Source organism: Bombus affinis, chromosome 9 (genome assembly GCF_024516045.1).
Source record: "Bombus affinis isolate iyBomAffi1 chromosome 9, iyBomAffi1.2, whole genome shotgun sequence".
In the NCBI taxonomy this organism is placed as follows: domain Eukaryota; kingdom Metazoa; phylum Arthropoda; class Insecta; order Hymenoptera; family Apidae; genus Bombus; species Bombus affinis.
Window position 1 is genome coordinate 3,414,891 of NC_066352.1, and position 25,831 is coordinate 3,440,721.

A 25,831-nucleotide genomic window follows, 5' to 3' on the forward strand; every position below is an offset into this window, starting at 1 on the left:
ATCGATTAACAGAACGATCGGAACGATATTGAGATACTGATTGATGAATAATTTGGATATGCTTTTGGCGAGAAATTTTCAATTCTTTTTTTCCATATCCTACGGTATTAATAATTCATGGAAATAATGAATATTGATATAGAACTTAATTAAAATTAATTAGAGTGGAAACTAAATTATCAGAGCAACTATTAGTAGAATGATCAATGGAAAATGTTGGAACATAGATTAATGGAAAATTTAGGATCGTTATTGGAGAACAAATTTTCATTCTTTTTTTCATATTCTACACCTGTTGAGTTATTATTAACGAGGACGATAATACCGATATAGAATTCTGTTAGAGTTAATACGTTTGAATCTGAATTATCAGAAGATCAATTATGGAAACATCGATCAACAGAAAATTTGATTCTCTTCGCGAAACTGAAAGAGTAGAGAGATAAATTAATATTTATGAAACAGTTCAATAATCTTGTTTCAGATATATAGTTCAAACGTAATATAAAATAGTTCAGTAGTTCAATGATCCCTTTTCATATGTGTGAAAACAAAGATATTCAATTATACAAGCAATGCGTGACCGACAATTAGTGTCCTGATAATTCAAATTATTAAGGTTACGATTTATCAGACTGTTTCTCAATGAAACCTAACATATTATTACAAAACACATATGATTATCACAAAATATATACATACACATGATGGAAAAAAGCATTAGGATATCATAAATGGATAAACTGATTATTGTTTAACTATGACGTTAATAAATGATATTATAGATATGTATATATATAGACATAGATATATGAGTATATACGAGCAATAAGAAATTGTTAATTATTTTCTACAATATCAAGTAACGTAAATATAGAATAAAAGTAACATAAAAATATAGTAAAAAATCAAGTAACATAAATATTTCAATCATGTTCCGAGCATGGTTGCCAAGCATACGGTTTAACGACTTCGTTAACCGAAGATAGAAACTAATAGCAGGAACCGTGAGCGTGATAACGACCCTCATGACGGAAGTGGTTTCTACTATAAACACGGCGTCGACAATCGCTTCCTCTTTAATTCCACCTCTTTCTACTTGGTCTCCGAGGTTTTGTTTTATTTTGCCACTGCTTTTGTCTTTGTCCCTATCTTCCTGTGCTAGTGGTCGTAAACAATTTAGGTCAAGTGCTGCGACACGTTAAAAAAAAAGGTAGGAATTTCATATGACCAACCGTTCGCCCCAACGAAGCACTTTACGCTCTGCTTCTAATACCGGCAATATCAAAGTCATGTTTTTATTCCGGAGATATCTACCAAAAAAGGAAACAGCTTATTTTGAAGATATCTCGGACACGAACATTACAGAAAATTTTGTCGATTTTCGAATGAACTTTCAAACGATTTGTGTTTATATAATATCTTTTTCTTATTCATATCTAATATTCTGACAGAATTTGATTGACAAAGCCTAGATAATTTTACTGAAAATCAAGAAAAGCTTTGAGTTCTCCATTACTTAGAAGTTAATTGGAAAAGATGGAAACTTTCTTTTAGCAATAAACGAAAAATAGATAAAATAATAAATAAACGGGCATTAGAATGTTAACCCGAAACATAACAAAAGAATCTCGTCCATATTGTAAACTTAACATAACTATGATTACCCCTAACACATAAACTCAATGCAAATCTTTATACATGTAAATGTAAGTCTTTATATTTTCTACATAAGTAATCGCCACTGTATTCTTCATAATTAATCGCCCATAATCCTCGCTATTGGGGGAAGAACCCCCCTCCCCCCAAGAAGTCCTAGTGTTCTCTTTGACACACGCGGTGACTCACTCCGAAGTTCGATAGTTGAGTAGTATAACCTGAACCGAATTCAACCATCCATGAAAAATACTAATTTCCCACGAGACAATGATTAAACTTTTTTATTTTTGACTTTTTGAAAATTAAACTTTTACTAAAGTATTCGTGAAATTTTTCTGATTAAAATGAAATCAAACACGATATAGTTTAAATCACATTTACATTTATATGTAGTAGACGAAAGAAGATAAGCTAATGTCACTAAATAAGCAAATACACTGCAAATTATATCAATCATATCAATTATATTATATGATTGATATAATAATAATATTATTATATGATTATATCAATTATATTGTAATTGTTTTAATTAGAATTAATTTTAATCATCGGTACAAGATTTACTGAACAAAAATTGAAAATGAAAAAGTGTCTCAATTGGATTAACGTTGTCCAATCGATACGTTTCTTTTCATCAAACCGAATCTCGGACCTCTTTCTCTTTCACTCGCACTGCCTTTTTCTAAGTTCAATAAAATGTCGAGTCGTATCCGTACATGCAATCGAGTCCTGTACACGATGATTAATTACCGAGTGCCGATTTTCGACCAATTATATAAAAAATATTGTATATTGTAATATTTCTTTTACTTAGCTAAATTATCACGTACTGCTGTTCGGCATTGATAACAACGTAACCCAAACAATTTCAAACTTGCACTTATCGAATACAAGGTCTATACTATGTTTAAACTCTTGTCATGTAAAACGGCATATTTATAAATCCATCGGTTTTGCGTCGGAGGGCAGTTATATTAATAAGGCCTGTGCTAGATATTTTCAAAAATATAAATTTAAAAAAGCTTCTTCTCTAAAATTTACATGCTTTAAATTGTGCCAGTACCAGTGTAAAGCGGCGATATTTACTCGTTTGATAAACATCAACAATCAAAATAAGGAAAATAGGCGAAACGACCACATGATTCAAAAAAATTCTTAACAAGTTGATAACGAGGTAGGAAAAAGCTTTGCATCGTTTGGCTAAGCCTGATTTACACTCGTTTCAGTTAATTCGCATAGCCACAGAGTGGGCTAATGCAATTATGCAAACAACATTTGCACAGATGCAGATGAACGAATATTTAGAAATATGAAGTTTTGAGGGAAACTCATCGCCAGTATCCGGAGAGTAAACACGTATTATAAACTATGTATGCATCTCGTTCTTAACTGGAAACTAGATTATCTTTAATAAGCCTTGGCACAGCGAAATCGTGTCAGTCGAACGAAGAAGGACAAAGGCTTCGAGTCCTATCTAACATTTTAGCTCCAACTGGACCAATGTACAGACAATTGTTATGTGTTCTCTACCAGCAGCGTCACCGCGAATTTCTTCTCAAGCCTGAACCTGACGCTGGCTGTCTGCCAGCCTGAAACTAACGACTTTTCTTCCAAATATGATCGTTCCTTTTAATCTAATCTCGCTTTCTCTCTACTTCCATTTTTTAACTTAATTTACGTAGATAATATAATTCGAACAACTACAATTATTCATTTATTGCCTATTCTACGGTGTAAAGCTTTATCGGTTCTGTAAATTAACGTAATTAAAATTTGTAATTTTAAAAGTCTTTGTAATTTAAAAGTCTTTGAGATTACGCTTTTATTCTTTGTATTTCTTAAATAGTTAAATAGTTAGAAAAAAATATGGAAGACCCAAGATGAACATAGTACGTTCATTAGTAATATTCTTTTTAAAAATTATTGTAACGTTATTTGTGCATAATAGCCAACAACAAATTTAAACTCACGAATGAAATTTTCATTCGTTGCATTTTTGCAAACAAGCTTCATAAGCTTGTTACGAAAGATATACTAAAGTGCAATATACGAAAGCATAAATGGACATTTACTTCTATACAAATCGTACAGTAAGTAAGTCAAATAACATCTTGATATAACATAAATAAAAAGTCTGACACATTTGTAAAGAGGTATGGCCGTGATAGCGTTACCGAGACTTCCATCATCGTAAATCTAAGACTGTGGTAATCTGGACCTACCGCTACGACGAACACGAAACGGCCCATCTTCAGCAAACCTCGACACCTCACCTCCGATCGACGCGCAAAGCAAGTGACAGGATACGAGATGATGACCAAACCAGAAGTTCATGGGCATCACCATCAGCATTTCATACTAAAAAAGAAGAGGGACAGAGGCCTGCGACCGTACGCAGAAACGCTCTGCACCGTACCGACATATCCACCGCCACATCGAAGACTGCGCAACATCTGCACAGGTTTGACAACAAAACGGCTGACGCTTTACAACACATAGAAGAAACGTTATCACTAGTAAGGGGGTACTGTGGCGGCACTCGACAACATACCACCTCACATTCAAATGAACATTACATACGTTGCAGCTTAATACCACACATCTATTACAAAATACGAGGAAGGATTAATGAAAATTCTACAGTCGATAATACTTATGTATTCGTCAATGGTACTTTGCTTTTATAAGTAACAGCATTGAAATATGATATACATGTACCTAAATAGGTACAAATTGGAACATACGATAAAATATTCCACGGTATAGAGGTCGCTCAACATATCCACATTTGAACATCAAATTCTTATTAAAGATCTTATTAAAGATTCGTAAAGCGCAGCTTACAGAATCACAAAAATAGACCGTATACGAAGGACGAAACCCGATCAGTAGTTCTAAAAACTCTTCATCTGTCGTCGGTTGAGTTAGAAATGGGATGCGAATTAAATAACCAATGAGACAGATATGGTATCGCTTGATACGTTCGAAGAAAAATAGATATCAATCCGTGAAAAGAGGTTAAATTTTATTATATAGGTCGAGCAACGAATCGCTTGCTCAGGGACATTGACTAAAAGTTTACACTCCAATTATACCATTCGAATAAATAAACTATCCTGTCCTGCATGAAATCGGCTCGTTAACTAGGAAAATTCTCCGTGAAATCCCTCCGTATCATATCTAATAGAACATTCGCGCAGTAAAATATTCAATCAAAGAAGCGAGATCCATCCGAGAAACATCGTTTCTTTATCCATCAAAAAGATAAATTCGATATTTTCTAATTCAATTGCAAAAATATGCGGTAATTGTTAGATGATCAAAGTTTTATATTAAATCCAAAATAATTCATTTCGATGTACGATTACATGAGAACAATAATTAACTTTATTTTTATTTACTATTTTATTTCTAATGCAAAATAACAAGATGATTCGATGTATAAAAAAAAAACAGAAACATAACATTTTCTTTAAAAAGGTAATACAATTGTTATATAAACAGATTTGCAAAATACTTACGGATATATTATTTTTTAAATTATTTATTTTCTTCCTTTAAATTCATTTTTAATCGCTTTGACGATGTAAGAGAAATACATACAAGAGAAATATCCGATTCGGAACACAGAACATTGTAAGTTGTATATTTATATAGATCACCCCATATACCGCTCGACTATCTCGGTGTTTGTTTTCTTAACTGCGTATATCGAGTCAAGAAGCGCTTTCCTTTCTCCTCGTACTTCAGGAATTACACAAGTCTACGTCTTAAAGAACAGCCATAACAGTTAAGAACCCCACAAAGTTAGATAATTCTCACGATTACTGACGACCGTCGAACAATTTGCCATTTATAACATAACATGCTAGATAAAAAACTAGATCCTTGTACGTGATTCTAATTCGATAGCCGGAGACTATATCTTTTGTAATAACAGCTAACGCATAAATCGTGAACTCCATAAACCAATTTACTAATATATACACTGCATATATAATGCATACATAATATTTATCCATTTATGAGAAATGTAAGAGTATAAAAAATCCACGGAATGCAATATATAAAAGTAAGTAAAATATCTAAAATAAGTCCTATTTAGCCGGTGGAACGAGTCTCTATGTAAACCCCACATTTTTAGCTAAGTCCATAAAAATATGGAACTGCATAAAAATCCGCATTCTGTTACTATATAAACGCGCGCATTCAGAACATTTAGCAATAAAAATACAAAATAACACAAAAAAGCGCATAAAAATTAATCAATAAATATTCTACGCTTTCCAAAGTCAGATCCACTTTAGATGCGCAGTGCCACACGTGGTTGCGCGCGTTCGAATCCAGGCTCCATCTTGAACGATAACACGCGGATGTTATCTTGCGCCGAATTGTACAAACAGAATAGTGGTCGATAAATCAGGGAAAATAGGTAATTTACATGCGTTTATTTTGGAAAGAATATTGCAATAATCTTTCTATGGGATATGATGGGACCATTGTAAAACTTGAGCGCGTTCTTACGCGGTCTTACGAGATCTTGCGCGATCTTACGTGAATTTGCACGATCTTGCGTAATATTACACAAATTCCCTAGGGTTCGTATAGTTTTGCGTGATTTCGAGAAGTAACATAACGCGTTTAATAGCTTTTTAACTATGCTTTCAGTAAATCAGAAGCCCGGCAGATACAGTGAGCGTTGAAGCGCGGTCGAGCTTCACGCCTCGGTCGTGATTGATTCTCGCTACAAGTAGCAGCCATTGGTGATTGACATCCCACACATTTAAACATTTCTTATAGCAAGTATAGTAACATACTTTCTAGAAAGATACCGGCTATAAATAAATACACATCACGATCATTTAAATGAAATAAGATCGAATTCGCAATTTACCTATTTCATAATATTTCGAAACGAATCGAATACAGTCGAAACGAATTCTATCCTACTTTTGCAAATATTAATTTACTCTCTCATTGTATCCTCCATATATTTATTCGCTGTTAATATTTCGAAGAGTTATAATAACTTTTTAATGATTAATAATTAATCTCATTTCTGAACATCTATTTGCCAGTTAATATCTGAAACTTCCTGCACCATAATTTATTAGCTATTGATATTAGCGTATTGACAAGTGACAAGCTCTATTGCACAAGCAGTTCTTGCAATTTTATAATTTCACATAGAACATAAAACCCTCAACCAAATAACAGTATCTTTGTTAGTAAATTTGTTACTATATATTATAGAGTTAATTTATTAACTCGACCTTTGTGACTTGTAAAAATTTCGCTAATAGGATTAATTGAATTGTGCAAGAAGACATTTGAGCTACAGCATATATAGCGTGCTTTACACGCAAACGTTTTGTTTATATGCATCGGCTCGACACGCTGGATGAACTATTGCAGTCGCTTAGTATGTGTAACATGCATATTGTGCAATAGCCAGTAGTCGCGGCCGTCAGTGATCAACACGTGAGTCCGGCCAGTAGTGATGATCATTGATGGCCGCGGCAGCTGACCAAGATTACCGCCAGCCTGAGTAAACTTCTTACTACCTTGAATTTTTACTTATTGCACAGACATATGTGTTTATATTTGCATCTTCATAAACATGTAATACACGCAAGACACATGGCAAACAGAAGATGACAGAAGAAAATTGAAAATAAGCATGTTATGAGTATTATAATAATAACTTTTATACTAAACATTTTCTAGACATTTTACCATGTTATTCTAGAATATACGTATTATATCCATTCATTGTTTTTGTCAAATGTAATTCCATTTTCGACTTTTTTTTGCCCATCGCTAATTAATATTGATAGACAAAAGGAGTGTAATTTGCAATAAAAACTATTCTTTAAGTACAATGATACTGTTGTTTCTATGTTATTTGATATGGTAAACAAAAACAACGATGAAGTTCTACGAAGCGGTAATAAATAGATATACTTTGACATTCAGAAAGGACAGACAACGGCGTATTTTAAAATTAAGTCGCAATTTTCCTTGATTACCTACTACGCAAGAACTGGAAGTGCAAATGGGTTAAGTGTTGGCAACGAATATTTCGTAACACAAGTCAGGATAACTCATTGACACGAACACCAAATACATGGAAACTATTTAACCTGTAACATCTTCTTTGACTTTGTTTAGAAATAGAGAATCTCTATTCCAGTATGTTTAGAGGGCAAATTAATAAACCGTGTCTATCCTAATTAAGAATATTTCCTCAGCCAGAATATTCAAAAAAACGAAAGCAAATACTTGATCGACCAAATAACAACTCATAAGAGGAAAAGGGAAACTGAGATGGAAAGAAACGAATTTCAAAAACAAAACGCCGAATGAACCATATCCGAATTTAGTATTTCTATTAGAGTCATGAACGAAGCTTGGGAGAAAACGAAAAAAGAATTGAAGAAAGGGAAAGTATATTCATCCCTATCACCTTCGATTCAAGGATCTATAGCGTTGCAATAGATAAACACAAATATAATATAAATGATGGAATGATGGAATATAAATAATTTCATCCTGAAATGTATGCGACCTATACGTTTAACACATACAATTTAATCTTACGCGTAAGGAAGACAATGATTCTTCAAATTTTGGAAATTCTCTGATCGCAATGAAAAAAGAATCAAATTTAGGACATTAGGAGAATATATAAGTAGTTTAAAAAATACCTATTAAATTAGTTTATAAATTCATGCGGTTCTTTGCCATATAAAGACTTCACTTTTTTCGCGATTACTTAGCATGGCTTAATGAATTACCGCCATTATTTAAACCATTATCCACCATTATCTTCCACCGTTGTTTACAATTTCTTTCCAACGTTTTAATAGTTATTAAATACCTTGCTTAAAGAATTCCATTGTTTCTGACGCAAATCAATCTTCGAGCAATCTTCGGAATTTCACCTTGTTGCTGAAGGAAATTTCATTTAAGGCATTTTAATTTAATCAACTTCGGCATACAGCTGCCTTGCAGTTTGCGTTGGAAAAAATAAGACGAGCTTTCATAGATAATTTACACATCGTTCCATCATTCGTGACGTTGTTTACGATATTATTCGATCATATTGCAATGTCCAAATATATCAGAAACTTAAACAAACGTTCGAACGCAAAGAAGATATGAAACTTTCATAGATAATAACGTCGTTCTAAACTTGATGTATAATTTTGTACAAATATTTCAACATTAAAAAATATGCAAAAACACGCGAGTAAAATATATAAAGTGAATAAAAGGAACTTATCCGAACTGATAGCAGAATATTGCAGCGCTGTATTTACGATGATAGTGCAAAACGTTTAAGACGTTTCTTTTCACAAGAAAATAGAGATAAAAGCATTGGATGTAGAAAGTAGAGTGAAGGGAATCGTCTTGAAGAAACTTTTTTAAAAGCAGGTTCGACACAAAGTGCTAGGATAGATACATGGCCGTCCTGCTTCCTAGGATCGTCATAAATAGAAACTCCATCATAATGATATCGCGGAGACAAAACCGGTATGCACATAATACACGCCTATGTATGCGTGATTATATGCGCGTTTCACTCGCCACGAGGGTGGATCCCACATTGAATGTAATTGAAGGGAGTGGGTGTGCCTTGGCAACCGCAGTTTATTTGCATTCGCATTGACGCTTGATGCTCGCTGAAGGATAGAACCATATGTACGTGTCGAGGACTGTGAAGACACTAAAATGCCGAACCTCCGGATAGAATTCGAAAATTTTCAACAAATTTCTATTGAATACGATTATCAATTATTTCGATAAGAATGTTCAATAGAAAAAGATTATCGTGACGCTTTCTAAGCAACGAGTTTTAATCATATTGTCATTATCCACTTTGGTGAAATAATTTTGATGAAACGATGCAACGTAAAAGTGGTAAAAGTTGCGATGCAATTGGTGGTATGTTGAACGTATTAGGTTGTCCGAAAAGTGTTTTTCTTTCACAAACGTATTTTTTACAACAGTGCACCTTTATACAAACGTGAAACCAAATCTGTGAAATGTCGCGGTGTTTATCTCAACAGAACGAGATGGATCGTACGTAATTCGACAAAATAATATAAAACAAAAAACGTTGTGCGTCTTATTATTTCCTCATAAAACGAAAGAAACTTTTCGGACAACCTAATACTTTGTTCTTCTTTTTGAAGCATCTTCGATTAGATTATGTCCATTTTAATTTGAAGCTTTACATCGATGCTAGAAAATGAGTAGTTGTGAACATCGTGATGTGATATCTTAGGCGTTTACGTTATACGTGGCATAGTCATTAGCATGATCACCTTCTCCTGATAGTTCAAGGCTACTCCTATTTCTTTAAATAGTACCTTACATCTTACGTACAGAAAGGAGTTAATGAGATAGGTTTAGTCAGGCTACATATCGTGAAAGTCTTAAAGGATTTAAAAATTACTTAAAAATTCAGATACATAAATATAAAGTATAGAAAAGAAAAAATTTTACAAATTACCATATTTACTATGTTTTAATGTAAGATATATGGTATGTACACGTAGTGTAATTGAATAATTCGATACTAAAAGCAAATATATGGAGGCGATAGTTCCATATAACGTTCAGTACGATGGACAAGAGACACGTGTATGAAATCGTTCTAACAAATCGACAGTTTTTGATAACTGACATATCGACAGTCCCATTCATCGTACGTCCATTCCTAACAAATAATAGTTTTTGAATTATTATTGAGTGAAGAGTACAATTGAATCAATAACTACGGATTTCATATTAAATATTTTGTCATTTAAATTAGCGCTACTAATATCAAAGTATACAAACATTTACATATAATATAAACTAATGTAAACAGCTTTTTAGTATTGTGAGTACTTTCTTAGTTGCTTGTAAGAGCTTCGAAATTCATTCGAGAACTTGAATGCTTGTTTCACTACAATCGATCGCTCGAATCAAGAACCAGAGCCTAAAAATTACTGCATAGTTGAAGGAAAGATTACACGTACGTCGGCTAAATGAGCTACTAACACCTCGCTTCTGCATACTTAATAACGATTGATGTATCACAAATCCATGACATGGATAGCCAGTATGATTTGAAATCTACTCCTTCCTGAACCTAAATCACTCACATCTGCAGCATCATCATTTTACTAATTCCAAACTAGAAAAGAGGATGGAATGCTGACAGTCTAAAAAGTCTAAAGATCCAGAGATGAAGGATGAAGGACTGATTTGGAAATATTTCACGATCAAAGGAAAACATCCCCTTGTATTCGGAAAAAATACAAACGACGTTTGTATGTTTCTAAACTTTCAATAACAGCCCAATTTTGTTTGGATTAAATATTAAACGAAGGAATTTATATAATCAGAAGTCTATTAATAATATTCCAACACGGGTTACTTGACGGACGCGATATTCTAATTGAAAATTACCTACTAAACTATGGATTTTTATCGATTTACGGGAAAAGGCACAGGATTCATATAATACAGAAAAATATACAAAATATACAAAGTAGAGTATTAGTTATAATTTTTAATTGATAAAATGGATCTCTATTTTAGTTCTCCCTTATGAATATAAATTTGCATAACAAATAACAAAAAGGTCGGGAATACATCAAGTTCAATTAGGATAATAATCAGTTATCGTTGTAGAAGTGAAAGTGAATAAATTTTAACATTTCAATCCGTCCCGGATAACGATCAATGTATGCACGTTGCATCGAATTAATTTTTTCCTAAGAATGTGGTGAAAGGTAGACAAAAGTTAACACATAATTTGAGGGCCGTGCGCAGAGAATACATAATATGTGTACGTATATATGACATGGAACTGAGAATCGATAAAAAGCTTTGTCGATGCACCAGCATAATAACAGAGTTGCAAGGCAGTGCATGTTCAAGGCAGTATGGCATTGAATTAACGATAAGTATTACGTGACGCTCCTTTTACGCTATGACTGACTGCTTATGTACCAATGACAAATAATTTGATTAATTGGGAAGTTTAAATGGAGAATTTTACTCCGATTCTTACTCCAATTTCGTTAAGGTAACAATACAATTTTTTTAATCTAATGTGATTTTATTACATTTTGATATACGAAGGACCGAATAATATATATTTTACATGTTATGCACTGTAAATCGCAAAGTAGAATAAAAAAGGTAATAACAAGTTAGCGTTAGAGGCTCCGTTTTCGAGGAAAATGGATTCGCAAATCAATCGAGTACACGTGTATGTGATTGATAAGCGGTGTTACGAATTTTATTAATTATACCATTATTGTGACTTTTTGTATAGGATATAAGAGACTTGTCAGAGATGATTGCTATCAATACTTAGTTACTTTCTTTTACTTACAATTTTACTTACTTAGTCGTACTTACGTTAAAACCATGTCAATAAAAGAACGATATTTCAACTACAATAATAAACTGATCTTAGTTGATACATCGATGATTTATTACATTGATTTTATTGATCCTGAACCTTTAAGGACGAATTAATATAAATATCAATAACTCTGACATTGAAGTATGTATAGACCAGTTATGTACTACTAGCAGTCTGTAGTGAAATTCATAACAGCGCTTATCTATAAGTCAAGTGCACGTGTACTGGATTGATCTTTAAATTCATTTTTCTCCAGGGAGAAGCCTGTGATGCAATTTTGTTATTCCTGATTTCCACTTTATTTCCAGCCTTACTAACCATGCTTGTATTACAAATCACGATCTGATTTTACCCCCCACTTGCTTTAATACAGCGACACCATTATTACTTTAATAATGCTACTCGAGGAAATCACGCATCTCTGCAATACCTTACATGAAGTATAAAAATAATAATCATAATCGTTTTCGACAAATACTCATTTAATATTAATATATTCCGTTCGATTCAGATAAACGAGAAGGAAACAAGGGAACGCTGCCTTTCATGTGAACAATTACAAATATACATACATATCGCGCTTAAGATCTACATACACGATGATTTTAAAAAACTAGGTCCTTATAAGGAGTGATTGTAGATCTCAAGACAGCGGGGAAAGTTTATATACAAAAATATCTTTTGGGACTTACTTTTCAATGTTATAACATAATTTTACGTTAGAAATACACTTGGTAACTGCGTAGAGTAAATGAATCAACTCACGAATCTCTCCTTCTATTAATATCCTATACACATAATACATACATATAATAGGATGAATCACAGCATTACGCTTTGATTCACATAAATCAAACAGTATTTACTAGAATATTATCCTGCTTACCCTGAATATTTAATATTTATTTATACTATTTACTATGAATATTTGATATTTATTTATAGTGTTTAGTACGAATATTTATTTACTTTCGAGTTACACCGCCTTGTTATCTACAATAAAAAATATAACGAATAGTTGAATTAAGAAAAATGTCAATATACATAAGGCTTTTTATAATTCGATAAAACTTAGTGATAGAAGTAAGACATGCGCGTCATCTACTATAGAAAACGGTGTAGTTGTTGGTTGGAACAGTTCGTTGGTGACGATAAGTTCCAGCTGGATTAAATTAGAGAGAAACCTACCCCGTTGTCTTTTGTAAGACACGTCGCTATTATGTAAGCGGCATAGCTTATATTCGAAGAGAATATAGAAAATGTATCGCGAAGAATATCGCGTGCTTAATAAAGAAAGACACGCGATTCCCCGTTGAATTGACAAGTAAACTCAATTGATCTTCTAACTCTGCGACTTGCTGAGTTGACCATGATATTAGAAGTAACATAACTATGACATAATTTTTAACGCTAAAATTAATCGAATGATCATACTGACACTGGTTAAAGTTCGTAGTACATATAAATTAAATATTAGGTTGTCCGAAAAGTGTCTTTCTTTTACAGACACGTCTTTTACAACGATGTATCTGTCGAACGTTGTGATCTTTATTTTGATAGAACAAAATGGATCATGCGTAACTCGATAAAATAATATAAAACGGAAAATGTTGTGCATCCATTATTTCCTTATAAAACGAAAAGAACTTTTCGGACGACCTAATACAAGGAGGAAAAATAAATCCTTATATCAAAATTTATTCGATTCATTTATCGTCCAACCTAGAAACACACTTCTTAACACGACATACATGTATGTGCAATGTACATCTATCGAAATGGGACAAACTATGGAAATTAACTGAAAGCATAAAAATAACGAAGTACCTTCTCCAAAGTAGTGCACACGTTATGTGAATGGAAACTGCAATGATAATTCAAGTCCTAAAGTAGATCTGTGTTACGTACCTACTGCAAAGCTAAAACTTCCAACCAACAAACATAATCACAGTGTAACTAATTCGAGTTTTAAAAGTTTCAGAAATATCACATATCGAAGAAGACTGCTAACCAGAGAGATCACTTTGCTATGATCATTTTTCTTTTCAAATAAAAATTAATAATTTCTATTTCATATATAATATATAAATTTACTAAACAAGATTAATGATAAGAAAAATTTAGTTCCCATAATAAATTTTTAGCCAATTGAAATATGATTTAATGTTATTAATATTAATTTTTAAATTAATAGAATTTAATTTTGTTTATTATCGATATATGCTTGATTATTAGAACACGAATTATTTAGAAACTAATTATATATTGAAATTTCTAATTACGAAGATATTCAGAGACGTACGGATTAATCAGATACACTATTTTAAATTGGAAATTTAAGAATATATAAATCATTGATTCTTGTTGTACACCCTAGCAATGTTTTAATTCAAATTGGATCGAATTTTCACACCTCATTCTTTTTTTACAATGGATTAATTTTCGTTTTGAGCCTGTTATCCCGCAAAGTTATAATTAACACAACCAGTAATTATAAATAACTATTCTACGAAGCATTTGTTCAATGTTCCAATACTTTTACCCATCAACTTGTTATCTTCCCAATTAAGGAAGTTTCTCAAATTTACTTTTTATGTTTACGTACTAAAGAACCCCCACAAATACAAAATTATAAAAATAAAAAGGATTGATATATAATAGCATATCATCCAAACTAAAATGTTTAAAATTTTACGATAACAAAATTATTATGATACAAAAATTACTAAAAATATTCGACAAGTTTAAAACAAATATAAGTTGATCGAAGTTATTGTTAATGAAACACCTGTCTAGCATATCCATCAACGCATACTACGTTAAAATTTTGATTTTCGCTTTATAATGTCGATTGCGAATTAATATTTTTTCGCTTGGAATCGAGACAAATAAAACGAAGAGGATAGAACCGTGAAGCTTCGAAAAAAGCTAGAAACACGCCCCACAGGATAAAGCACGCACTGCGTAGAAACTACCCCTCTACTTCAGTCAACGACGTGCTGGTTCCACGAACGAAAACTGGGTCACCAGCTACGATACTCGAGCTAACTCGTGCTGTGAACTCACTTTCTGTACATGGCGTTATATGCACATGTATACCCATCTATCTACATAATATAATATAGCTGCGCGTAGATGTTATAATAATTTTTCCTCTTTCTATAGACAGTTTCTAGGCAAACACATGGTATATACTCAGCGATAGAATCATCGATACAATCTTCCTACGATCGATCATTAATGAGATAAGCAGCAAACGGAAACAAGGCGAAAGCATAGGAAATTGTGATCGAACAACATTGATCTAATAGTAAAATATTTTAGATTAATTGTGTACTGTAATATTTGAACGATATCAAAACGTTATATTTTATTGTAATTTACTTGAATTACTATTCAACTCTTTCTTGTAATTTAAAAAATATATTATTTAATTGTAATAGACAATTTTTAAATTACGCTTTAAATTAGAATTATTTTATAATCGATATTTACGTTAGTCTACCATGTACGTAGTCTGTTTCAACGATACAATAGAAGAAAGTATATTTTACCTAGTAAAAGATGATTCATAACGTGAAACATTCACAATGACGAATAAAAATTAGCCCCCGCCATCGATCGTTTTTTGACAGACACTTATACATAGATACCATGAAATATAAATTGAAGAGTGATATTATACCGAATTTAGTTTGCAATTGATAAATCGATCTTGATCTAAAATACGTAAATTTTCAACAAATTCCAAAGCTATAATATTCTTTTTCTTTCTACAAAGAATTCCAATACTTGTAATATGTAATGACCGTAAACATAGTCTTTCGAAACTAGAAGAGCAGCTAGAGTTTGGCCCACTAACACGTTTGCGTTTGTGATCGATCGCTTTTCACTTTCTTCTTAAAAGCACAGTCATGGCAAAAGCAGAACCTTTATCAGATAAAAGCAGCCTTATAAAGTATGCCTAATTCGTACTTTAACCCTCCGTGTCATAGATTATATCTCACACAGACGATCGAAACATCGTGTCGCGTCTGGTAGAATACTTCAATTCTCGATCGATCTATACTATTTTTCTCAAAGACTAACAACAACTGCGTATAATCCAGTAAAAAATTAAAAACCAGCGTAATTCTACAGAAATACAGAAATATATATTTAAATATGATTTATACCGATGACGACAGAATTCATCGAGATCAATCGCGTCAGACTACCAAGTAAACGTAAGCAGAATGAAGAAACGTATATTAATGGAACAAATCATAGTGTATTCGTAATATTTCTGGGTCATTTATTACTCGTAATAATCTGGATCGTTTAAAATTCAATGATGCAATAAGTAATCTTAGAAAATTGGAACCATCTACACAAAACATCGCAAAAATTAGATTTCAAATTATCGCTAAATGAAACTTGCAAAAGTAAGAACAAACAAAAAAAAATTAAAAAACAATTGTGCTTACTTATTTGCGAATATCTCTCTCTCTCTCTCTCTCCTTCTCTCCTTCTCTCTTTTACCCATTTTCTTTGCTCGTTCACTCTCTCCCTCTCTCTCTCTCCCTCTCATTCCAAAGTTAACCAGAATAACCAAAGATACGAGAACGCAAAAGATACGCGTGCTTACAGGGAGTAAAGGCAAAGGCAGAGGAAGATTAACGGGTGAAGAGTAACTTACCAAAATACGTCCAGTGGTGGTCTGTCCAGAAATCAGTTCACCGGCCCAGTCTTTGGCCTCGGTCATAAAAGTCCCCTCGAACTCCTTGCCCTGGCGGCTCGTCTTTTGCTCTTTCTGTTTCGGGTCATTTGGGGCGAACTCGGGTTCCTTGCGACAGCAGAGGAAGGCGAACGCACGCCAGAGGAGTACGATCAGCAGCCCGGCAAGGAAAGTGAAGATGCTCGACAGCAGGAAGCACCACCATTTCCGTTCCTTCAGGCAGTCGTCTACCGGGGGCTGCTCGGTCGTCTCTTCGGTCGTCATTACGGTGGATCTCTGCTGCCCCCGGATCACACATTCACCGGCAGCTATCACAAACGGCGGCCAACGGGGCGCTCCTTATACGCTTCATAATTTCCTGCTGCAACTCTGCACGCCTCGCGCTTCGTTGCAGCTTTCAACCACGAACTAGCTTCGCGCAGTTTGCGCCCACTCACCACTACTACTACCAATACCACCACCACCACCTCCACCACTACCAATAATACCACCACTACTACCACCGAACAACTAACCAACCTTTCTTTTTTTTCCTCTCTTCTTCTTCTCCTATTTTCTTCTCCCTTAATTTTAATATCGTTTTCGCTTATACTAACTGTTCGCTTCTTTCTCCTTCTTTCTCTTCTTCCTCTTCTTCCTTCTTCCTTTTCCTCCTTTTCCTCTTCCTTCTCCTCTTCTTCTTTTTTTTGTTTATGCACGCACGCCGCACGCACGCACGACGCACGATGCACGCACGATGCACGATGCACGCACGATGCACGCACGCACCGATCACCACCCACCCACCCACCCCCGTAACACACTTACTCTCTTCGGAATTATCTTCACCGGTTACCAAAGCCTACCAATCCTGATTCTATCGCCGCTTCTACTGCCACTGCTACTGCCACCTGATTCTACTGGCTACTTCTACCGTTGCTCTATACTCCCCCTCTCTGTTCACTGAGCTTTCCCTATATGTAATCTCCTGTCCTCTTGTTCCTCTCCTCTTCGACACAAATCCTTCTCTTCTTCCTTATCGCGTTCGTCACACTCGTTTCTCCCTTTTCGTTTTTCTTTCCTACTTCACAACACTCTCTATCTCAGTCTTATCTCTCACTTTTCTATTCTTTCCCTTGCGATCTCGTCCGCTTTTCTCGGCTCCTCGTTTCGTTCGTCCCGGTTTCAGCTGTCCTTTCCCTGTTGCGAGAATGATGGATCGACCGATCGCGACGCTAATTTTCTACATTCGAGTCGCCTGGCCGACTCTCGTCTTGCGCTTCTTCTCTCCGTATCGCTGGACCAATGAAAGCTTTCGATCTTTGTCTACTCTCGATCGACTAGCCCCGATTAGTCAGTTCCTTCGCTCGTCGAGATTCTCCAGGCGTACATGTCTTTCTTCTCTCTCTCTCTCTCTCTCACACACACACACTCTCTCTCTCTCTCTCTCTCTAACTCTCTGTCTCTGTCCCACTCTCCTCTCTCTCTCTCTCTCTTTGCCTCTGTGCCCGTCGATTGTTCTCTCCTCGAACTAAGATTCGGGAGACTATTTTCGAGAACTATCCAGCGCGTTTATCGCGACCGAATATCAGTGAAAATCGGTCTCGACACGCTCGGCGGCAGCTGATGCCGCCGCCGTCGCCGCTGATGCTGCAGGTAGTTCCAATCTCGAAAGAGGGAGAAACAGAAAACAAGAAAACAACCCACTGACACCACTACGATGATATATACATACGCGTGCGTCCACGTATATACACATACGTGCGTGCGTGTGGTTCGATGTTTAACTGTATTTCAACGCGTGTATATCTTTTATATTAAATTAACCTGTATGTGTATATATGTATGTGCAATATTAATTACATGTGTGCGTATCAGCCTGTATATATGTGTATATTTGATTTGTATCACATATGTATAATCATATACATGACATATGTACAAATGTATCTGCGTAAGTGCGAATGTAAGCGCGCGCGCGCGTATGTACGTGTATATACTTATAAGTAAATGTTTATGTATACGTAGTATGTGTATGTAGGCGCGCGCGCGTGTACGTGTCTACATTTATATAGAAATACATATATGCAAATAATTTTTAATTGGTATCATTTGTGTTATATGCCTTATACGTGTATATAATTATGCGCGCGCGCGCGCGTATATACTTACAAGTGTTCGCGTGTATCACGTATATGTGTAAGTGTATAGTTTGTTGGTGTACGTGTAATTATATGTATATATGAAGAAATACGTATATAATATGTATATATACTTGTATTTTACGTGTAAATATTATATAGTAAACCCAGATCCATGGATCGTACGCGACGAAACGCGCTTTCGATCACAACGACACGGAAAACTGATCTATCTGTACGCGTGTCCCGCTTTCTTAACCTACTCGACTGTACCACCGACGACGACGACGACGACGACGGCGATGAGGACGACCGAGTGTCCCAACGACCATACCACCGCTCCGCAGCAATCAATACGCAACAATGGACCGGGACCAATAAGCTCAGAGCTTTTCCTGACGTAGACGCACGCTCCGTTGCTACACTCTATTCCCCACCATCTCTTCTGCTCTACTAACCGAGCTTACCGCCAGAGGACGCCACATCGAACACCGCTGCGCCAAAACAGATCTAACCCCTGTCACAGCAACTTCTAGTTCACTAAATTATTCGGTTCCCGCTACTATTGCGTACATATTTTGCCTACTTTACGTTATTCTTGATATGTAACTTTGTACTCCAAACTTTTCATTTTGATATTTCATTTTTGGTTTTGGAATATCTGCATAATTATGCTGTTATGAAAATTTTATTACATGACTGCGTCTCTTCGTGTGTAGAACTTTCGTCGAATATCAAAGGATTAACTTATCGCACATTTATTGATGAATCTGTCTGATTGCAATAGTAACGAAGTCGATTGCAATATTTGTTAGAGTACTTCGCGTAGTCACAATTTTTTTATTACATTTCTTCTATTCCTCTCAAATTTTACACTGGAATCTTTGTTTCTATGTATTTCTATTAGATTAGATTATTAAACATCTTTTTTCATTTTTAAGGTTAAACTTTTTAAGGAAATGTTTATATATATGTAATAACTGAAAATGAAAGAAAATATGTTATTATACATAACTGTAATGAAAAAAATGAAACAAAATAAAAAATAATAACAAACATGTAAAAACATTAAATAGTATGAGATATAGTCAAACTTCTGTTTATATATAAATATAATTGTAAATTCAAAGAAAATATCATTTTCTGAATTAAAAGCAAATAAACTAAATATATATTGTATAACAGTTCTTTCTTACTCCTCACAAGATATACTAATACAATCCGAAATAATTTTGAAACATGATATATATATAAATACTGATATTGCTATATAATGACAGAAGTACAATTGTATTTTTGTTACTGATATATTTTTCTAATATACATTAATTATTATAATATATTATATTTTATTAATATATTATATTTATTATAATGTGTTATATTTATTATAATGTATTATATTTTATTATATAATATTCCTAATAAAGGTAAAACATAAATAATAATATTTATCATTTATATAACTTTTATCGTGTATATTTACTATTTACATTTTCCACATAAGATAGCGTGATAATCTCCATAGTACCCAATCGATGGTAGTGAACAATCGACATACAGGTTAGGAACCGAGTTTTAAAAACTTCTATCGAACAAACAAATAGTAAACTGAAGAAAGTATGTACAATTGTGTATGTATATATTGTATACTGCACGTATTGTTGTATATTGTTACGCTGAAAACTTTAAAATAAAGCAAAATAGAAATAATTCAAAAGTAACAGAAACACATAAATTTAAAAAATGTCAGAAGAAAAGTCTGAAAGGTATCTATAAAGCGCTCATATTCATATACATATAATGCCTATCAAAATTATATAAACAATATGTTTGTAACATTAATAATAGATTTTCTGTAAGCTTGATTCAATTTAGAAATATTTATTTAAAGTCCACATGATAAAACAAATATTTTTGAGGTTATGAACTGAATAAGGTTATAACTGTTTTTAAGTTACATACAAACGTATTTTTTGTAGCCCAATCGATAAAGTAGAAGGGGCACAACTTGAGTCCACTGATGACAAGTTAAAATTAAAGAGCGATGATAAAAGTAAACAAAAAAATAAACCAGAAGAAAACACTGAGAAACCTAATGGCCGAGCAAATAACAATGAAGCTGGAAATTGTTATTGGTAATTTATTAAAGTTTATGTTAAAGTAGATTATATAAAAAACACAAGTATCAATGATTTACAAGTTTATACTCTTTTAGCGCAAAGGAAAGAAATCTTAACATTATAGAGCTATTATGTGCTAGTTGTTCAAGATGGTTTCATGAATCTTGCATTGGTTATCAACTGGGTAAATTGGTACCCTTTATGATGAATTATATATTTATGTGCAAGAATTGTTCTCCAACCGGTTTAGAGAGTTTCAAAAAAAACCAAGCACGTAAGAATACATTTGAATATTAATCATATTTTATGATACATAATTTGATATCTGAGTTGAAACTTAAACACTTAAAAGAATATGATCTTTCTAGCATTTCCACAAATGTGTGTAACAGCAATAGCAAATTTACTACAAATGTCGCAAAAAGAAAATGAACAAAAAACATTTTTTCATAAAGATAAAGATATTATTCCTTTCATTGAATGTCATTGGGACAGCATGACCACAATGCCACGTAGAGTAACTCAATCTTGGCATGCAACAGTAAGTCAAATCTACAACTAAATAATTTAATTATTTGAATATAAGTATAAAAATAAATATTTTTTTTACTTTTGAAATTGAATATAAATGAGATGAAAATTTACTATTATACATTCCTTAAAATTATTTAGAAGTTATTTTATATACAAAAATGAAAATGACTAATATTTTAATGTATATAACATAGATACATAGAGCATTGCTGAAAGATGTTGGAACATTATTCACTATTGATGAAAACAGTTCAGATGGTCAGTTATTTGGGCTTATATGTTCAGATCTCCAAATGATTAAGCCAAATTATGAAGCAATGATTAAAGGTGGTCATTTGAAAGTAACTGAAATGGGTGTTCAACATGTTGGTAAGTTTAATTATCAGTCATGGGTTATATACTAGAAAATATACATACCAAAAAATATAGCTATATTAATAAATTTATTTAATATTATAATTACTATTATGTTTATTAGATTGCTGTATATTTGATTTCTAGTAATGTATTAATATCCGTTTTTATCAGTAAATTCTTAATAGTTAGTTTTTCTCTTTTTTGTTTTAGTTACTTCTTATCTTATCAAGATATTAATCAGTCCCATGATATCATACAACAACCTGCTTAATTGCAGAATATCTATGACTTGAATAGGTTAAGCTACTTAGTAAATTTTATATTGTGATTTTTGTGTTTTTAATATATATTAAAAGATTGTTGTATTTTGAACTGTTAGTTTCATTAAGAAAAAATTGAATATTTAAAATCATATGTAGTCTTATTTTATCTTATTTTTTTATGCAGTTTTATATATTTAATAATGATACATTGAAAATTGAAAGTTATTAAGTGATTAATAAATATAACTATGGCATATACAGTACCACTTAGTGGAGGTTTTCGTGGTCGCAATGCAAAACGTAAGTTTCCTGGAGAAGGAACAGGTACAGGACCTGGCAAAAAAGGTAGAGGTTCTGATATGACAGCCCCTAAATTACCTGCTCATGGATATCCTCTTGAGCATCCTTTCAATAAGGATGGTTATCGATATATCCTTGCTGAACCCGATCCTCATGCTCCCTTCAGACAGGTTTGCCATCATAGTATATATTTTACAATTTTAGTATATTATGAAATTTATCAACATTATTTAACAGGAATTTGATGAAAGTAGCGATTGGGCTGGAAAACCTATTCCTGGTTGGCTGTACAGAGCCTTGAGTCCAAGTACAGTTTTACTTGCTTTGCATGATCGAGCACCACAGCTTAGGATTTCAGAAGACAGGCTAGCAGTAACTGGAGAAAAAGGCTATTGCATGGTCAGAGCAACTCATAGTATGTCAAAATCATGATCTACTATATCAGATGTCCATTAATTGCATCAATAAGTATACATTAAATCATTTGGTATCCTTCTGTATTTTATATATTACACACATTGCTTACTTACTCTTTAGATGTAAGTAGAGGTACATGGTACTGGGAAGCAACTATTGAAGAAATGCCAGAAGGATCAGCTACAAGGTTAGGATGGGGTCAAGAATATGCTAATTTACAAGCTCCGCTTGGTTATGATAAATTTGGATATTCTTGGAGATCTAGGTATGGTCTAATAAAACAACTTCAATATAGAATGGTATTTGTTGTTCAAAAAATAAATACATAATTATAATTATTGATAGAAAAGGTACACGATTTCATGAAAGTAAAGGTAAACATTACAGTAATGGTTATGGAGAAGGAGATACATTGGGATTTCTGGTAATTTTACCTGATACACACGATGCTTCACATTTACCAAACACCTACAAGGATCGGGTAAGGACTAAATGTAAGTTTGTTTATTATATTTTCATACGCGTTTTATAAATTAATTGATTATAAATTAGCCCTTAGTAAAATTTAAAAGTCATCTGTATTATGAAGAAAAAGATCAAGTACCTGAAGCACTTAAGGCTCTCAAACCATTAGAAGGAAGCAAAATTATATTTTACAAAAATGGAGTAAATCAAGGTGAAGCATTCATCGATGTCAATAAAGGAGCTTACTATCCCACAGTTTCTATTCATAAAAGTGCTACGGTTTCTGTTAATTTTGGACCCAATTTTAAATGTCCTCCTGGAGATATTACGTTTAGAGGGGTATGTACTATATTGATAAAAACAAAATAAAACAATGAAAATTAGGGTTTACGTTTATCAGAAAAATTTTTCACGAATCGTTTATATTTTGTAGATGCATGATAGGGCAGAAGAAGCAATAGCAGAACAATCCATGGCTGATATACTTTATTTCACTGAAAATGAGGGAAAATTGAGACTGGATACTTTTGCTTTATGACATTAATGTAACTTTTTTTTTTAATTACTTTCAGTTCTGATTAAGTATTATTAATAATTATATTAGTATGTATTTTAAAGCTTACATTTATCTTATTTTAACTTCCTTAATTGCATACAATTATCACATAAATTAGAACCTCAGGAAACACATCTAATACGGAGATATTACGTGTGCGCGATTTGAAGTTCGAATATTGGTATAATCAGATATCCTTTCTGATATAAATATGCGATCTTTAAACTTTAAAAGTTCATTTTCCAAAACCCCCTCTACAAGTTGGACTTGGAGTTACAGTACTTTTCTCTTTCCATTGATCAGGTGTTTTGGCCTTTGTAAATAAATAATAAACATTTACGTATATTCAAATTTTACCATATTAAACTTTTTACATTATATTAAAATATTTTTATAATAATACTTACTATAATTGATAATGCATGCACGCTACCTTCTAACTCTGATTGCAATAACTTATTTATCATTCGGTGGCGCTAAATCGATAAAATTAAACTTTTAGTATACAGTATACAGTAATGGTACATAAAAAGTGATAAGCATGCACAGTTCTCATCATTTTAAAAATATAGTTTATGAAAATAAACGTATTAGCCTAATGATAAAATTTAAAATCTCTTATTTTAAATATTTGATTGAAAATTTTATTACATTTAAAATTCTCACCTTAATTAATGGTATATCTTTGAACTTGTCAGAAACAGCAATTACTTTAAAGTGCGTTTCAGATCCTTTAGGAACATTGTGCATATAAGACTCATTTATAATTTCAATATAAGATGGATTTAAAGAATCTATCAATTTTTTTTTTATAGAAAATTCTACAGAATTATTTTGTATTGCGCTACACATTTTTGATACTAAGAATGTGTTCCTGTAGCCTACAAATACAATTGTATGTACAGTTTAAAGCAAAATATCATTTTTATATTATATATAGAAAATAATTTTGTAATCAATAATCAAAATATTGTATTTGTAACCATGAATGAATTTGGTAATAGCATTAAAAAAAGTAATATAATAAAGTGAAACATAACCTCTATTTGTATAAATCAATATACTACAAGTATGAAAAAATATAGACTGATGATATTACTGTATCATACAACGTATCACTTACTTCTTCGTAATATTACTGTTGTGTTATACATTTACCGAATTCTACTCCTGTGAACAAAGAAATTATTAGAATCTTTTTAGTAATGATCACGTGCTATAATCACATGAGGACAGTAAATGTTTAATCAGCCATATATATGTATATGCTTCAAAATAACATGTGTATAAATGCAATGTTTTAAATGCAGATATTATACTGTATTTACTATCAGCATAGTAAATAGTAATATCATAAAATATAATACTTATAATAAAACATTTCCTTATATACAATAGGACATGTTGTCAAATAAATATTATAGTTTCTAAAAAATTGTTGAGTTACATATTCTTTCCAAAGCTTCAGTATTTGTATAAATCATCTTTTATTCGTTTTATACTGTTGAATACGATTCCTATGTAGAATATTGATTTTTACCGTAAAATACACTGTGCAGAATAATTTACATATATAATGCCTTATACCAATTAAAAGACAGATATTGATTTAGTTATATTTTAATACTATCAAAGAGAAATCTAATACTACATTTCTGTCTTCTTTTTTATTTTCACATTTGAAGAAAAAGTATCGTATATTAAAAATATATCTATTTCGATATCGATCTGTTATCTATTTCTTATCTGTCATTGAGAAATCTAAAAGCAGCCATAATAATCGAATTCATACTCAGTTCTTTTTTTGTTTTTGGAAATGAGGAAAGGAAGCAGCAGATTATTAAAATACGTCCACAGTTAAATAACAATTGGAATAATTTAGGTGATG

At 32.7% G+C, this 25,831-nt stretch overlaps 3 protein-coding genes across 54 annotated transcripts in view; 1 reads left to right on the forward strand and 2 right to left on the reverse strand.

Annotated features, from left to right (window-relative positions):
- Positions 1-19,325, reverse strand: part of LOC126920473 (calcium-activated potassium channel slowpoke) — a 107,684-nt gene extending 88,359 nt beyond the window's left edge. For 16 of the 50 annotated variants that reach the window (XM_050730885.1, XM_050730897.1, XM_050730895.1 and 13 more), the window contains exon 1: positions 16,770-19,051. In XM_050730885.1, the coding sequence (XP_050586842.1) occupies positions 16,770-17,072 (303 nt within the window). In that variant the 5' untranslated portion in view covers positions 17,073-19,051. The other 34 variants (XM_050730908.1, XM_050730912.1, XM_050730900.1 and 31 more) reach the window with 17 other exon arrangements.
- Positions 19,326-20,453: 1,128 nt separating this feature from the next.
- Positions 20,454-24,286, forward strand: LOC126920452 (set1/Ash2 histone methyltransferase complex subunit ASH2). 2 transcript variants are annotated; one of them, XM_050730819.1, is made up of 11 exons: positions 20,455-20,697; positions 20,911-21,066; positions 21,147-21,325; positions 21,420-21,592; positions 21,780-21,954; positions 22,467-22,675; positions 22,743-22,920; positions 23,043-23,187; positions 23,268-23,403; positions 23,475-23,726; positions 23,821-24,286. In XM_050730819.1, the coding sequence occupies exons 1-11, from the start codon at positions 20,675-20,677 to the stop codon at positions 23,923-23,925; spliced, it is 1,731 nt and encodes a 576-aa protein (XP_050586776.1). In that variant the 5' UTR covers positions 20,455-20,674; the 3' UTR covers positions 23,926-24,286. The 2 variants fall into 2 exon arrangements, with proteins under 2 accessions (XP_050586777.1, XP_050586776.1); XM_050730820.1 differs by lacking the exon at positions 23,821-24,286 and having other exon boundaries at positions 20,454-20,697; positions 23,268-23,416; positions 23,475-23,612.
- On the reverse strand, positions 23,487-25,694 carry LOC126920455 (bolA-like protein DDB_G0274169). 2 transcript variants are annotated; one of them, XR_007711964.1, is made up of 5 exons: positions 25,067-25,694; positions 24,610-24,824; positions 24,351-24,419; positions 24,011-24,256; positions 23,487-23,881 (listed from the first exon to the last, which is right to left on the reverse strand). XR_007711964.1 is itself a non-coding variant. In XM_050730830.1 (4 exons), exons 1-4 carry the CDS (start codon positions 25,095-25,097, stop codon positions 24,179-24,181), a joined length of 393 nt encoding a protein of 130 aa, XP_050586787.1. In that variant the 5' UTR covers positions 25,098-25,694; the 3' UTR covers positions 23,857-24,178. The 2 variants fall into 2 exon arrangements, 1 of the variants encoding a protein (XP_050586787.1); XM_050730830.1 differs by having other exon boundaries at positions 23,857-24,256.
- Between the last annotated feature and the right edge of the window lie 137 nt (positions 25,695-25,831).